Source organism: Sylvia atricapilla, chromosome 13 (genome assembly GCF_009819655.1).
Source record: "Sylvia atricapilla isolate bSylAtr1 chromosome 13, bSylAtr1.pri, whole genome shotgun sequence".
Taxonomy (NCBI): domain Eukaryota; kingdom Metazoa; phylum Chordata; class Aves; order Passeriformes; family Sylviidae; genus Sylvia; species Sylvia atricapilla.
In genome coordinates this window covers 10,805,715-10,821,770 of record NC_089152.1, presented here as the reverse complement: position 1 = coordinate 10,821,770, position 16,056 = coordinate 10,805,715, and the positions used below count along the sequence as shown (strand labels likewise).

General features: G+C 40.5%; 2 protein-coding genes across 6 annotated transcripts in view; both read left to right on the top strand.

The window, feature by feature from the left end:
• The window catches only part of SLC12A1 (solute carrier family 12 member 1), a 44,896-nt gene extending 41,439 nt beyond the window's left edge, over positions 1-3,457 (top strand). For all 3 annotated transcript variants that reach the window (XM_066328431.1, XM_066328432.1, XM_066328429.1), the window contains 2 exons: positions 1,389-1,456; positions 2,219-3,457. In XM_066328431.1, the coding sequence (XP_066184528.1) occupies positions 1,389-1,456; positions 2,219-2,354 (204 nt within the window). In that variant the 3' untranslated portion in view covers positions 2,355-3,457. The remainder of the gene's footprint in view (positions 1-1,388; positions 1,457-2,218) is intronic.
• A 4,774-nt stretch (positions 3,458-8,231) lies between these two features.
• DUT (deoxyuridine triphosphatase) lies at positions 8,232-14,792 on the top strand. Of its 3 annotated transcripts, none has more exons than XM_066328418.1 (7): positions 8,232-8,342; positions 8,898-9,060; positions 10,414-10,505; positions 11,574-11,618; positions 12,979-13,053; positions 14,004-14,074; positions 14,456-14,792. In XM_066328418.1, exons 2-7 carry the CDS (start codon positions 8,900-8,902, stop codon positions 14,510-14,512), a joined length of 501 nt encoding a protein of 166 aa, XP_066184515.1. In that variant the 5' UTR covers positions 8,232-8,342; positions 8,898-8,899; the 3' UTR covers positions 14,513-14,792. The 3 variants fall into 3 exon arrangements, with proteins under 3 accessions (XP_066184515.1, XP_066184513.1, XP_066184514.1); XM_066328416.1 differs by lacking the exon at positions 8,232-8,342 and adding an exon at positions 8,456-8,517; XM_066328417.1 differs by lacking the exon at positions 8,232-8,342 and having other exon boundaries at positions 8,791-9,060.
• The last annotated feature ends 1,264 nt before the right edge of the window (positions 14,793-16,056 follow it).

Genomic DNA, 16,056 nt, shown 5'->3' with positions numbered 1-16,056 from the left:
TACAGTTCAGAGGAACTTCAAGGCTGATGCTGTTTGATCCACTGGGTGAATTACAGCCCAGTCTGCTCTTTAAATTTGTTGGAAAAATACCTTTTAACCAGCCTTCATCAGGCCAGTGACAAAAGGACGCAAACTCTTTCACCCTTAAGAGACAAGTTCTCCTGTAACACACAGATAATTAATGCAAGAATTTTAGTTATGGCTCCTATGGAATTAACTTGAGTATATTAGGAGTTTAGTTATCTCCACTTTATAGTGCTGGTAACTTCCTCAGCAGAGCATGCATTGCAACTCTGAGCTCAGAGCTGCCAGAAGTCACAGCCTGACATATTAACATAAGCAGAAATCAATGATGATTTAAGATAACACACTATAGTACTGACTGCAGCAGCTGGGAAGCAGACTGACTGCTCACTGTATTAGCCTCTTCATGGAGCTGATAACCAGCATGAGCTTATAGCAGTCAGCTATGGGCAGAAAACCTTGGAATTATTCTCACCATAAACTGTCAAAAATTGAGAGTCAGAGCCCTTAAAACACCTCAGTATAAAAGATAACAGGAATATAATCAGACACATGCGTGCAGAACCAATGAGGATACAAGAGAAAAAAAAAACGTGATTAAGCTTGGTCTTGTCTAGGTCACTAATTAAGGAACCAGAAAAAATCCTCAAAAGTTGAAAAGTCAGCAATATGAAAGTGCCAAATTACTCTGTAAAACAAAAACAGGAACAAAAAGTTTAGCTTACATCTGGAAAGACATGCCCCTTCTCTTCAGAAGGGCAGTTCTGGGAATTTTACAGAGGATATTAGAACACATTTACAATTCAACAGAGAAAAACCTGGCAGCACAGATAAAGGGTGATGTTACAGGACGATTCTCATGAGGTAACAGCTGGCTAAATTATGAGTGTTCTTACCTATATAACATGCACAAGAACACTGAAATTTCTGTAGAGAAGGAAAATTTAAGGCCTGAATGGAGAAAAACCTGCTTTTTACTTTCTCCAGGGAAAGAGAAAATAATTTGCAAAATCAGTTAAGATACATCTATCTTACACAAACCTGTCCTGGTTTCTTGTTCCTTGCAACTTGTTGTTAAGTCATAAAAATTTTGAGGGTTTGAGCTCGACCATAAAGTAAGTTCAGTACAAAAATAACCCCTATCCCCAGGAAACCTTACACAGGGGTGAACCATTAGAATGGCCCCAATGTAACTATACTAATCAAGAAGTGCGGCTTAGCCTCATATTTTGCAATTGTTGAGACTCTGGACCCCAGAGCAACAGAAAATCTTGCAGGCAAGGGGGAGTGTAGAAGTCCATAAGACACCAGGACTGAGGATCACTGACCCAACTGTTTTCTTTTCCCTGCTGTGCTTTAATCAGAGTTACCGCCAAGTCCGTCTGAACGAACTCTTACAGGAGCACTCGAGAGCAGCCAACCTCATTGTCCTGTGAGTTGTGAGATTTTTGATTCTAAGAATAATGTGTAATGGGATTCTGAACTCGAGATTCAGAAACACTTGTGTTAATTCACTGAGCACAAAAGTAATCTTTTACATACCTTCTGGAGGACTTGCAACTGGACTGATGGTTCCCTGGGAATGCACTGAATATGAATTTTTCCTGGTGATGAAGCAATTGTATAAAGGGAATGAGGCCATCAATAAAATTACCAAAAAAAGATACCTTTCCAGAATCGATTTTTATTTACAGACACATTTTTATACACAGCTTTAATAAATTACCTTGCACTTGTGATGCACAGATAAACCTCTCCAGTTCTATCAATTCAGTCTCAAAAAAAAAGGGGTAGTCAAGTAATGCTTACCATAAATTGATTCATATTTCAAAACTCCCATCTCACAGTAACTGCAGATCAGAAAATAGGCTGATGGACTACAAAACTGTGCATGTGTTGCATTTTTATCCTTTTAAAAAAAAACATACTATGTGTGAGTTTTTATGACCCCAAAAATACTCTTTACCAGTTTAAGGCTACAATCACACACAGTTCCTGTCCAGTACAATCAGGAGAGCAAGGGTTTGCAAATTAAGGCTGATGATATTAAAATAATCTTGTAGTCTAATTATCTCAGTTGTATATGAACATACATACACACGTACAGTTATGTTTTCTGCTTAGTATTTAATGAGAAGCCTGGGCTTCCCCTGCCTTCATAACGATAATTTTATTTTTCCCTCTGCCCAAACAGGAGCCTCCCTGTGGCAAGAAAAGGAGCAGTGTCTGATTACCTGTACATGGCTTGGCTAGAAATTCTCTCCAAGAACCTTCCTCCAGTCTTAATGGTCAGAGGCAACCACAAAAATGTACTGACTTTCTATTCTTAGAAAATCCTCAGTGGCTGGAATATGCCTTGCTCAATTCCAACTGCTACATTTTTAATGGCAATAGTTCATCAAAGACACACTCATATAATACAAATGTAAAGAATTTTTTTCAAAAATCCAAAGCAACACAACAAAGAATTAGACAAAAAATGTAAATGGTCCCTGCTGGTGTTACACTCCAGTACAGGCAAAAGAAGGAAAATCTACCTACATGTCATACAAGACAGCAAATATTTTGAGCACACAAAGAAGAATTTCTTCTGATTTTATAAGGTATTGAAAAAGTTTTTAATATTTATCCTAGGAAGCAAAAATTAACTCTGATAATATAGAAAGCAATAAATCTCAAAAGAATTATTTCAAATTGCACTATCATAGTTGCTAATAGGCACACAGTAGGATTAAAATGAAATGCACCAACTTTTGAGACAAAAACCTGCATGGTATCCATCGGGTCTAGGTAATGAACTGATAGAATGCAAGTAGAATACATGCAAAGCTTTTTGATTGTAATATTGCCAAATTAAGGCCTATGCTTACAGCAGATGCTCTTACCTAAAATGTTCTGCTAATTTAATTCAAACACTTCTAATTTAGTGAAAAACAACAACAATAAATAGAAATATAAAAATATGGACTCTATTACAAAACTTGATAATGCATTTTCAAGCTCTGACATGCAATGGAATGTGTGATTGAAATAATTAAATGTGGTATGTAAATGTCACCAAAAAATTAGTAAAATGCTAAATATTCTGACAATTTTTGCTATGAATGTTAGGGTTAATACAATCTGACATACATTGGGATAACATGTACAGTGATTTATGTGATTAGAAAACAACAAAAACTCATTAGCTGAGTTGAATGCCTTATTTTTGATTTATATAAAAGATTTCTCTCTTTTGACTTTCTAAATAATATTAATTATACACGAACTTAAAATAAAGGCAATTCATTAAGTTGTGTGATTTTTCTATTTTCTACTCTGCAATGTTATGGTACTTTATAATTTCAGCTGTCAAGAAAAGCAGCTTCTCTTTTTAATGGGTAAAGCTATATCCTATGTGTAAGCATTATTTAAATTAAAGACCATCAAGGAACATGGCTAATTTATTTTCTGTAGTCCTGCAACTCCTTTGCAGAGACCAACCAACATCTAAGCCTCATGAAAGCCAGGGAAAGCTGAATTTCATTAAATGTATATTTTAAAGCAGGCCTCAGCTTCCATCTTGCTTGAATTATTAGAATTTAACTTGTAGTGGATTTAGCACTCCATCTCCAAAACTGACAAATATTTAATATTCGTATTTTTTCTGAGTTCAACAGCAGCAATTCAGCAGAACATGATAATGTAGCCCAGTAATCCATGCTTTATTTTCTCCATCTATTAAAGGCAGGATATTAAATATTGATATTTTCTCATAATAGTCTTCCTTTGCTTCTTACACATTTACAATCAGGCTGAAGGATCATTTTACAATCTAACTGCATTACACAGAAGTTTCCTCTATATACCAGACTTCCTGCACAAGTCTGAGCAAACCAAAGCTCACATTCTGCACCTGCAAAACAAGGAGATTATTCTCATCCTTCACAGTGATGTCAGCAGTGATACTGGAGCTTGTTACATGCTGCCAGGTCCTTGCAGTTCCTTGCAGAATTGTAATGGTCATCCTCCCCTCCACCTCACCTCATGTCACACAGATACAATCTGAATGGCACCCAGCCAAAGCCAAGCTTTTAGGGAGGCTCCACTTGGGCTTTGTGTGTCTCTTCTCACAATCTACACAAAAAGGACCTGGAGGAATTATCCACCTCTATTAAGCCCTTTAATTATGTACCTGACTGGAGATTGTTTCCTAAATTTTCCCAAGTACTGTAATTCTCAATCTATAGGGAACATTGACCCAAACTGTCCTGAGGGACCTAAGCAGATCCAAAAAGAGATGAGCACAAAATGAACCAGCAATGGCACTTTCAATATTATTCACATTTCTCTCTCACAAACACACTGCTGTGGGCATTGTAAAAATAAATCCCAAGAGATACCCGTCTAAATAAACAGTCATCAAAAATTAAGTACTAACATACATTCCTATAAAATTTCTTGCTTGCACTATAGTGATTAATTAGAAGATGTATCCACACAACAGTGTAATGGGATAAACTCGGTATGCAACAGCACTTAACTACCTGAAGGTGCTATTTCCACAAATTCACAACTAATTTAAACGAAGCATTTTCCTAGCAGCTTCTATTTCCTGTTCTTCACCGTGATTTCTGAATGTCTGTGGACCCATTTGGAGAGTATACTAATTATGAACTACCTTAAATTGCAACTTAGATGGCAAAATTTTGTTAGTTCACCTACCTCATTTCCAACTCTGTAAGAGACACTTCTTTATGTAAGTAATGCACAAAACAACTGCTGAATTTTAATCATCAAGTTAGTAACTAAACTCTAATTACATGTTTGACATCTCTAGGAAAAAATACAGCTCTAATGCTGTCTAGCACATTTTTAGCTTGTATCAAACTACCAATCCCACAAGTTTATATAATTTAGGCTGGATTTGGTGAGCCACAACAAAAGCAAGCACAGGTAAAGTGACCAGGGACATTTAAGTGTGAAAATGCCATTGCTATGAAGCAAGGACAAAGAATATTTTGAATTTTGTTCAAAAGCCTAGGCATCCTGCACAGCTAAGCTGGTGCCTAAGGGCCTGTTAAAATGATCCACTATCATTCCTCTCATCAGTGAATCTTACCTTTCCCTCCCAATGTGCTGCTCCAACAGGTATTACAGAAGGCATTTCATCATAGTTCAGAGACTACACTTCTCTTACATCTTTTTACAACCTCTGGCAAGTTGCCCATCTTGATCACATACTCCTAAAGCACAGTCCAGATTATGCTGTCCAGAACAGCATTCTTCAAACGTGTCTTTCATTAGATGTTTCAGTTCCCAATGGAGATTCTTTTTGAGGGGATTGTTTCTTTATTTTATTTTTAAATCAGCTACCCAACTGTGCAAGTAGAAAAGCTACCTAACCAAAAAGGCACTGTATTGTGAGGATAAACAACTGCAACTACAGTGCAAAAAGCACGTTGTTATCCTACTTCACACTCAAAGGAGTTTCCACTCAATCTTCATCATCACAAAGTACAAAGCTCCCACTACCAGCATAGTAAATTTCATCAGTCTTAAACCTCTGCAATTTTCATTACATCTTTGAAAAGTCCTACCAAAAGCTTTCCTGACTAAGCAGTATCAATCCCCAGAAAACCTAGACATTTTTTCCTCTCTTTTCCTGTAATTCCATGTGGGATTTCAAGATCTTTTTTATAAAAGCAGTTTCAGCAACTGATCAGTAGTTTCCAGGCAAGAGATGTCAACAGCTAACAGGAATCAACACTTCAGCTGTACATATGGGGCAAACAGCTTCAAGCAGTCTTAGCTACTACTGAATCACTTCCCCTAGCTATTTGTTTCCCTTAACCTCCCCCTAGGTAGAGGTCCCTGATCTATCAGCAAAGCTGGGGGAACAGAATGAGTAACCCTCAGTATTTTCATCCTGAATTTCAGGGGTCTCCCTAAAACTTCTTCCTCTGATGATCTGGCTGTCATTGGACTTCAGTGAAATGAGTGTGGTTCATTCCAAAATCCTGCCCTCTCTCCCTTGTTACCTATCTAACTCTTGGCAGCAGAGCAAAAACCTTCAGTGCTGCAGCTCTTTGCTAAATGAGTGACTCATCCCTCAACTTACAGATGAGGAAAGTCAAGGTTTTGCAAGTGTTGTGCTTCAGCAGAGGCCAGGGCACTGTTCAGCCATCTCTCCATGCTGGTCCCCAGGGCACAGCCCCCCGGGAGCTGTACAGGCCACCCAGACCGTGCGGCCAGCACCGCTGAGGGAACACCTCACACTGGCTTCGACTCTACCAGGGAAAATGGAAACAAACACAGCGAGTTGCAGCTCACATTTCCACAAACAAGTGCAACAACCCACAGTCATGCCATTGCCATCAGAGGAAATTAAGTTTCAAACAAAATCAAACACACTAAGATTGTCTGGAACAGAGTAAGGAGCAATGGCAAAATTCCACATCCCTCATGCTGTACTGCAAACATACAATCAAAAACAGAGTAGCATTATTAACAGACAACATCATAACAGCCTTTTTAAATTACAAACCTTAATCATTGTGAAAGAGACAGCTGTGCTAAGTAAGAATGGGGTGGGAAGTTGCTCTTTTAAACCCATGTTTGTCTTCTAATAAAAATCCTAATTTTAACAACAAAACTTCAGTGGGGAGAATTTCGTGGCTGTTACCCCTGAAAGAGGCTGTTTCTTTCTGTGTACAACAAAGCAGCCTGCACTCCTGCTCTCAGTCCAGGCAAAAAGGCAGATGATTTCAGTTTCTCTCAGTATTGTTTTTCGAAGTCAAAAGAGGAAATGCCAGATGAAAAGCAGCACTAATCAGCAATGAGGAATGCAGGAAAGTTTACTATTGAGCAACACCTTCCCAGAACCAAGGTAAACTTGGTTTTAGACTTCAGCAAAAGGATCAGGGGGCTTCCCTTGTTAAGATCTGGGAGAAAAACAAGTGTCACTCAGCTGAGTCCTTTCTCCTTAATAATATTTTCGGATGAATCCTCTTTTCTATTATTCATGGGCTTCCAGGCTACCTCCAGCACAATTTAGAACCCAGCCTGCCTCACCAAGCTTGGCCATTCATAAAATTGGTCCTTTTCTAGACTATAATGCAGGATGCAGTCGTAAACTCTATAAAGTCTTACTTGTATAAACAAACATTTACAATTAGATATTAGTTAGATACCACTTCAATTCCTATAAACTTCAATTTTTGGATAGCTTACATCAGAAGCCATAAAATACTTTAAGTAATTTTTTCACATGGGTCTGTGTTACATACATATTCTCTTTCAAACAGTGCATACTATTTAGACTGAAAATACTGAACAGGAATAAAACAAAGCCCAAATTGGGACATTTGCAAAAATACCTTTCACAACTGAACTGCAATGTGTAGTAAAGGTTTCACTGCCATCTGGCTGCATTTAGAAAATGTAACATAGCAAGGAGACAGTCACACTTAAGAGTTTAAAACAAAAGTCACAAAACTAGTTGTTTGACAAAATCTAGCCCAGCAAGAAGAATCCAAAGGTCTGTAGCTATTTTGCAGAGTCAAATACCTCCATTAGCTCTACCAGGGGCAGTTTTCAAACCATGAATCAAATGGATGGTCTTCTCAGCACACAGTGGAGAGCCATGGGAGAATTCAGGAAATTCCCTATTCCTAAGGATATAGATATGTCCCGTAGAAAGTACCTATATATCCTACATATAGATAGGTATGTAGATAGGAAGATACAGAGATAGGAAAAATAGGGGAGAAATTACATCACTAATGGAATGGCAACAGGGCAGAGAGTATTAAAGACAATGAAATCAGAAGTCTGCTCCTCCTAGAGAGAAGAACTGGGCAGGCCAGGACTGACAGGTTCTCCTGACGATCCACCGCATCGTCAAGAATTATTCTCCTCTCATAAGGCAACCGCTTTCTGTCATGGCCTGACCATTCCTGAAGGAGCCTCCTTCTGCCCCTACTCTGCAACGTGCTTTAAGAAGATCTGCTTTAACAGCAAGATTGGACTGGATGTTCTCCAGAGGTCGCCCCAGCCCCTCGGGTAGTGCCGGAGGACAGGGGCCGTTTGCAGGCCGCGGGGCTCCGCAGCCGCACGATGCGGAACGAGAACGGCTCCCTGAGGGCGCCGAGCCCGCCCGCGCCCCCCGCGGCCCCGCCCGCGCCCCCCGCGGCCCCGCCCGCCCGTGCAGCCGCAATCCGGTCCCCCGGCAACGCCGCGCAGCCCGCGGGGTCCGCCCGCCAGCCCACGGCAGCGCCGCCGCCGCGTCCTGAGGAGCGCCGCGGGCCGGGCCGCTGCCCGAGGGGCTGCGCCGGCAGGTAGAGCCCGGGCAGGGGGAGGACGGGGCACCGGCGCCTCCGCCCGCGCCCCGTGAGCCGTGCGGACCGCGGCGGGGAGCGCCGGCCGAGCGGTCCATGGCGCGCTTCCCACACGGCGGCAGCGGCGCTATGTTGGCCCGGTGTGTCCGGTGGCTCCGGCACCTCGGCGGGCGCTGTAAGGAGGGGTGGGGGAGCGGCGGGGGAGCAGACACTGCCCAGCCCGCAGCCCTCGGGGGCTCTGGGGGGCTTACACGCTGCCCAGCCGCGCCACGGGCCCGCTATGAGCCCCTCGGGGGCCGCCGGGCTGCGATCTGGGACGGCGGGCGAGCCCCGCCTGACACACGGGGCGGGACCCTCAGTGCGGGCGGGGGATGCCCAGGAGCATTTGGACGAGGCCATTCTCACCGAGGGGGGAATGGGGTTGCTCTGCGAGCGGAGAGGCCGCGGAGAGGCCGGTTTCCCCCTCTGCTCCCGCCCCCATGGGCCGCGCCGGGTTTTGGCGGGTTTTTGGCGGGCGAGTGGCCGCCCCTCACGGCGTCGCTCCCGCTCCCTCAGCCATGCCCGCCTCCGAGGCCGCGCCGCAGCCGTCCCCCAGCAAGAGGCAGAAGGGCTCGGGGCCTGGAGAGGCCTCCACGCGGCTCCGCTTCACCAAGCTGTCCGAGAACGCCTTCACCCCCTCCAGGGGCTCCGCGCGGTCTGCGGGCTACGATCTGTACAGGTGAGCGAGGGTGAGGCTGCGGCAGCCGGGGCGGGGCCCGCGCTCAGAGCCCCGCTCGGCCAGCCCTGGGCACGGGGCTCCGGCGGCTGGGAGGGCCCTCGTGGCCTTGTGCCGAGCTGAGCCCCCGGACAGCCTCGCTGGCCATGCAGGAGAGGAGGCCACAGCTCGCCCAGTCGTAGCTCCCTTGCTCCTCCATCCCTGACTGTCTTCGGGTGTCTGTGGTCTAGCCACGTTACTATACTGATTTCATCAGGCATTAGATGCAGTCTATGGTTAAAAATCAGGCTTGACAGAGCATCCAGAATTGCTACTGGTGCTCAGGCCAGGTTGTATTCTTGTTGAAAGGAAAAAATGGTAGCGCACATAGGCCCTCCTTGCCAGCAATTGTTCTGTTCTGCTTTCCTCTTGGCTCCGGGGCTGCCGCCTGCCAAAGGGCGTTGGAGGAGTGTGATAGTGCCGCTAGCTGGAAACCACGTGGGTTGATGTCCAGACTTAGGCCTTGGGTTGTTTGACTTAATAACGGCCCTTATTCAATTGTTCCACTATGTTCAGGAATATCTGTAACTAGATTTGTGGTTGTTTGCATAGTGATTCTGTGATCAAGCCACTAGTTTTAACGAGTGCCACCATTTCTAACTTACCTTTTTCAGTATTACATAGAATAACCAGCCTTTTTCTTCCTTCACCTCTCTGACTTCTTTCCTGAAGATTTACTACACCACACTTTACCCTTTTTCCTTTTTATCCCTTTCATCTCCCCAGGTTTGGTTTTGTTCTTGTTCCAGTGCTGCACTGTAGACCTGGAAGAAGTCTGTTTTATAGAAAACTTTTCAGTGTTTCCCACTATTTAAGAAACAGTTCTTTGTCAAGGTTAAGATATGGCAAGTTTTGTCACCACTCCTTTTCATTAGGCCTCCAGTTGGGTAGCTTCAGCAAGTTCTTAAAATCTCTAGTTCAGAGTTCCCAGGAGAATCATGTGAATCATGAACTGTCAGACTGCTCAGAAAAAAAAACATTGTAGCCTAGAAGTTAACTTAATAGATTATTAATTTTGATTACCACTAGTCCATCTGCTGTAGAAAGCTTAATCAGACTGTATGATCTGTAAAGCTTCTGCTTATGCACAACCACATTAACCTAGTGGTGAATCAGAATCACCTAATGCCATCAGAATGGCAACATCTTGTGTTTTAGGATTTGCATTACATTTTGCGAATCTGTAACTATTTGTTGTTTAAATTTCATGGTGTAAATTCCCAGGAGGATTAATTCTAGGTAATTTTGTACCTTAAGTTACAGTAAAGGAACTTAAAAAGTACTCTATATAAACTAGTGTTTCTTTCTTTAATGTAGTGCCTATGACTGTGTGATACCACCCATGGAAAAGGCTGTGGTCAAAACAGACATTCAAATAGCACTTCCCTCTGGGTGCTATGGCCGAGTAGGTGAGTACACAGCTCTCAAAAGGCTGCAGAGTCATTCTAGAGCATCTTCACATTCTGCCTAAAGCTTTCAGAATGACTTTACACCAAAAAAGGGATGCCATGTGGCTGTGTGATTTGCTAAATCTTGTAGTAGAGGTTTCCTTTTTACTCATTGTCAGTTACATTTGAGATTTGGTGTCCATCAAGTGACAAAAGGAGGATGAGCAAAAATGCCTGTACTCTAAATACAGCTTTATAGGCTCTGCAGTAGCTGGTTATTTCTCTGCACTTTCAGAATTCAAATCACCCAGACTAATAGGTAATGGACATACAGAAAATGCACCCCTGGATGTTTAAAAATTACCCCAGAGTACCAGTGTAATAGAATTTGATTACATATTGTGATAGAATAGTTGAGAGAAGCTGTAGAAGATATTCTATTTATTTTGTGCATTCTTTATCTGAATTACGTATAAATTCTTAAAGTAAAAAAGCAATAGCCACTCCTGGGGAAGAGCATGATCAGAGTTTGCCATGCACTTTTATGCAAAAGAGCACATGCATTTCTCTTACCCAAAGGAAATTTTGAAGATAATATAAGTTTTAGCTTCTCATCACAGCAGGTTAAGGTAAGTAGAAACCCAAATCCCCACACATAATTTATCTGTATAATACTAATAATTAGAAAATTGCCTGCTAAATATTGTTTTCCTTCATAACTTAAATGGATTCACCTAATACCCTTCTGAGAAGATGTTGAACCAGTGGTAGGCATCAAAAATCAGCCAAGATTAGACAGTCTTTGTCTGCTCCATTTGCCTTCCTTGGAGAAACCTACTCTGCAATTGCAGGTCAAGGAGAGATACATTTTCATCACTTCAAGACTGCAGTTTTATTGTAGCCTGTTGCAGCTGTTATTCTGTTTAATATATATGTAAACTCTTAGAGTAATTCCTGTAATATATTTATTTTAAAAAGACTGTGGAACAATTGTCATTGCCAAGACTGCATGCAAACATACTGTATAACCTATAAATACTGTTCTTTTAAAGAAATAAATTGCAATACATAAAAAAAAATCTTTTCTAGCACCACGTTCTGGTTTAGCTGCAAAGCACTTCATAGATGTTGGAGGTAAGCTTTTTGTTCTTTTTATTAAGACTTGGTAAATACTGATCACGGAAGTGCCTTAGTTTCACACTGCAAAGTGCAAATAGATTATGGCTTCTTGGGTTGTCTGGCAAAAGGAGATACCTGGGTAATACCTGAGAGAGATAGGTCATCATCATTATGTTAAAACTTGCTTAATTATAAAAAATATTACTGATTTTTAAAATAACTGTATCATACTTCTGTAGGACTGCCTGACATAGAAGTTGTTTTTTGGCTTAGGCATTAAAGATGACCTCTTATATGCTGGTTTCTCCATTTTTTTAACCAGCAAGTTAACTTGAGAATTGCATGTTTTTCTAAAGTTTCAAAACTCGGGATACTCCCAGTGTTACTAGTACATTAATTAGGAAGCTGTTCAGAAATGCCCTTGGATTAACCCAAAACAGTACATAAGAGAGCTGTGTAAATACCTTTTCCACACTGGAGCTAGTGCAGAGATTGCATGGGAACTATGGATCATGTGCACTAGAATTTTTTCAAAAGCTGAAGGAACTACTTTAAAAAAACAGGTTTTATTCTTAAATGTGCATTTTGTGGTTCAACATTAAAACTTCAAGGTACACTCACACTACAGTTTCCTCTGGTGTTAGTAATCTCTAATGGTAGTATTTTGTATTCACTGGGGAATGTCTTGGAATGGCATTTAATTTCAGTATTTAAATTTTTCCTGCAGGTAGACTTCAAAAAACGTACTTGGGACCACAGGGAGGCCCAAACTCATGTTTTCTACTGGAAATACATTTCCTTTATCTGAGAGAAAAACTCTAAAGAAGCAGAATATAATTATTTTAATGTGCACTGGTAGCTAATCTTCTGAATTACGTAGTTAATAGAGTCATACAAAATGCAAAAGTAAACTAGTTTTATAGTCTTGGTACTGGAATATAGCTGTGTGACAATCATTGCCTTACAGTTCTGATTCTGTTACCTTGCCAGAAGTACAGGATTGGGATCTGTGCAAATCCAGAGCTCTCAAATGAAATGTTAGAGTTAAGAACAGATTTCTGCTTCATGCTGGAAGAGCTGAAGTTAGCAGAACAAATGGAGCCTGAATTTGGTCCAGATGTCTTGATTTCAGTTAGGTTATTGCTACTAAAATTAGTAGTACAGTGGTGAAGCATTTCTTGACATGTGATGGTGTTTTCCAGTTCCTTTGCAAGACCATTTTTAGATGTCTCAGTATTTGCATATGTATTGTTAGTTATCAGAAGTATAAAAATGTCATTATGAGATACTGTAATCACTTATCTAAACCTTATCTAATCTAGTTACCTCATACACTGACATTTACTAACGGGGTATCTCGAAATTCTCGTGACAGCTGGTGTTATTGATGAGGATTACAGGGGAAATGTTGGTGTGGTCCTGTTCAACTTTGGCAAGGAGACATTTGAAGGTAAGTGTTAAGCCTGGCAGAGCTTATTTTCAGCCATCTGACTGAGAAGAAAAAACAATTTTTTTCTTTAAAAGTTTATGCAGAAGTAGAACTAGCTGGAAACATTTTTCTTCTCTCAGTTAACAAAAACATAGATACTTCATAATGTCCTGTCAAGGGAACATGAAATTAACTAGCATTCAAAAAAACACCCCCAAAACCACCACACTGCCACAAAAGCAAATCAAAACATCTCTACCTAGCTAAGCTTTGGATTCACAAGCTGTACTGAAATGCAACTTTGTATTTAGTTACTACCTTTCTCTGAGGAAAAAAAAAAGCTGAGCAGTATTTGAGAAAAAACTTTTGCAGAATCCTTAAAACATGAGAAACAAAGACAGGAGTTTCCCTTTATTACACTGTCTTTCTGCAGAAAGTCAGTTTTAAGTTTCAGTGCCCAGGATATGTGCTTTTGTGGCCTCTTCTGCATCCTCACATCACAAGCTGCTTATGGAAGTTCTGCAAGCCAGATTGGTTACTAGTGAGAAATCAATCTGTTTTCCTTTTATCAGTTTGCCTTTTTCCCCCCCAAATTCCTGGGTCTAGTTCAGAAAAGGAACTACGTTATCCATACAGGTGTCTCTCCATCTCTGCAGTACTTGTGCACAATGAACGTAAGATGCCAGAGTATGGCAGCAGGAATGAATGGAGCCTTGAGCTGGTACAGCTGCTCATGTTCACCTTAGAAAGACCAAACAAAAGTTTATCTTAACCTGTATTTTTAGATATATTAGATGTATTTAGATATATTTAGATGTATTTTTAGATGGGTCTATTAACACCTGTTTAGCTAAGTTTCAAATAAGTGTTTTCACTTTTGCTATATCCTGAAATTCTTGAAAGGAGATTGTCTAGTCTGTATTCATTGTTCACTTTTTTAAAGGAACTAATAATATTTTAACTTCCTGCAGTTAAAAAGGGAGATAGAATTGCCCAGCTCATCTGTGAACGCATTTATTATCCTGAGCTAGAAGAAGTTGAAGTAAGTTACCAAAAGAAAATATTTCTTTTGGTTTTCTCAATGATTATTAGTTGTATATAAGATGAAATTTATTATAGAGATAAATACTTGGCTGAAATTACTTTCAGTGGTAAATACTATTTGTACATACTTGCTTGGGGTTTTTTCTTTTTTGGTAAGTTTTCTGAGTTTTTGAGAAACAGTTCATTATATACTAGAAATGGTTGTCTCACAATCATTTGTTTAAGCCTGTACAAAAGACATTCTAAAGTGTCTCACATACATTATTTGAGTTCTTAATTGTAGCTCTTGTTACAAGTAAATAATAGACAGTGTCTCTTGTATGGAAACAAAAGGCAAGTTAAGGCACTAAAGCAGCTCATCATAATTGATTTCTTTCAGGCTCTGGATGATACAGAACGTGGTGAAGGTGGCTTTGGCTCTACTGGGAAGAACTGAAAATTACTTGAATACACTTTTTTCCTTTTGTTATACTATTTCTAAATTTTCATCTGAATTAGAAGTAGTATTTTTGGTGTACATAAAAATATTTCAAGTTTTTTGAGACTTCTCTGTATCTATCCTCCAGTGAATTTGTCTGCATAGAGAGGAAATGTGCATGACATGCTTGAATTAATAGTTGATGTACTATTTTTTTCTTTCAAGATGTTTGATCCTCAGCAATAAAAACGCATTGTTTAAGTAGCAATTATATTGTAATAAATGAAAAATAACTCAATGGGGTTTTTTATTTTACTCGCCTAAACTACAACAGCCAATTGTTCCCTTGCCAGTTTTTGTTATACTTCTGAAAGCTGTCTTCCACATTGCTCAGGATGTCATACTGAGAGCCTGTTCCTTACAGCATCAGTGACAGTATCAATGGACTTCCCACCCTGACCACTAAATCACAATAAGACTAAGACATTTGATACTGCATCCTCTACAACCTGTCCAAATACCTGTCTTTCTTTTCAAAGGTAAAGTTCTCACTTCAATCCTCACCTGATCCTCAAGAGGCCAATTTTTCAGCTCTCTTACATCAAAAGAATAAGCAATACAGTGTTTGAGTTAAATAACACAACTCATCTGGAAATAACTTCTATGTAGTAAATAAGAACTATGAAATATGCTGTTGAAATGCTTCTTACAAATTTATTAGTATGTTACTGTATGGAAGAAAAATTCTGAATCACTGAACAATTTGGTTTTTTAAGTTGACTTTTGTCCATTTAACAGAGAATTCTTTAGGAATCTGTCCTAAACCTGATCCAATAAATGTGTGGAATTTCTCAAATGACTCTTTTAACTTTTAGGTGAAAGAACATGCAGAGAAGAGAAGAAACAAAAAAGGAAAGTGTCTATTTTTCCACTTTACATAAAAGAATTAGAAAAGGTTCTGAAGCTCTCAAACACTTTTTTTCCTGCAGCTGCCTGTAGTTTAAGATTTTCTTATCTGGAAGATCACAGGTAGGCAATACTGTGCTTTTAAGTTTTAGCAGTGGAAAGGTGTGCCCTTTGCAGGCTGATGTTCATACTGCTCTCCTGCTTGGTAATTTCAGCTCAGGATAATCCTATCAGTAACATATGATACATGTTCTTGTCTGGGACTATTTTTAGTGAGGCAGGCCCAAAACACTACACATTTTATCCATTTTATTATCCTGCCTGGCCCTGCAAGGAGCTGGAAAGTAAAGAGCAATGTGACAGCATTCAGATCTCTTCAGCCATGGGATAGGCATTACACTGGCTTGGCAGGGCAAACAAGTAGATTCATCTTTGTCTAGGGTGGAGGCCCTTTCCTCTAAGTGCATGATCTGCTGATCAGTCATTTTGCTCTTTGTTGGTCCCTACCCTTCATCAAAACCCTGTACTTGCATCTTGGTATCTGGCAAGAGAGAGGGGACTGGGAAACAGTCTCTCAGTACTTTATCTGAGACCTGTCCTACCTATATTGCCCAGTTGTGAATGAGTTTTGTAATTTGGTGACAAACTGCCAAAGT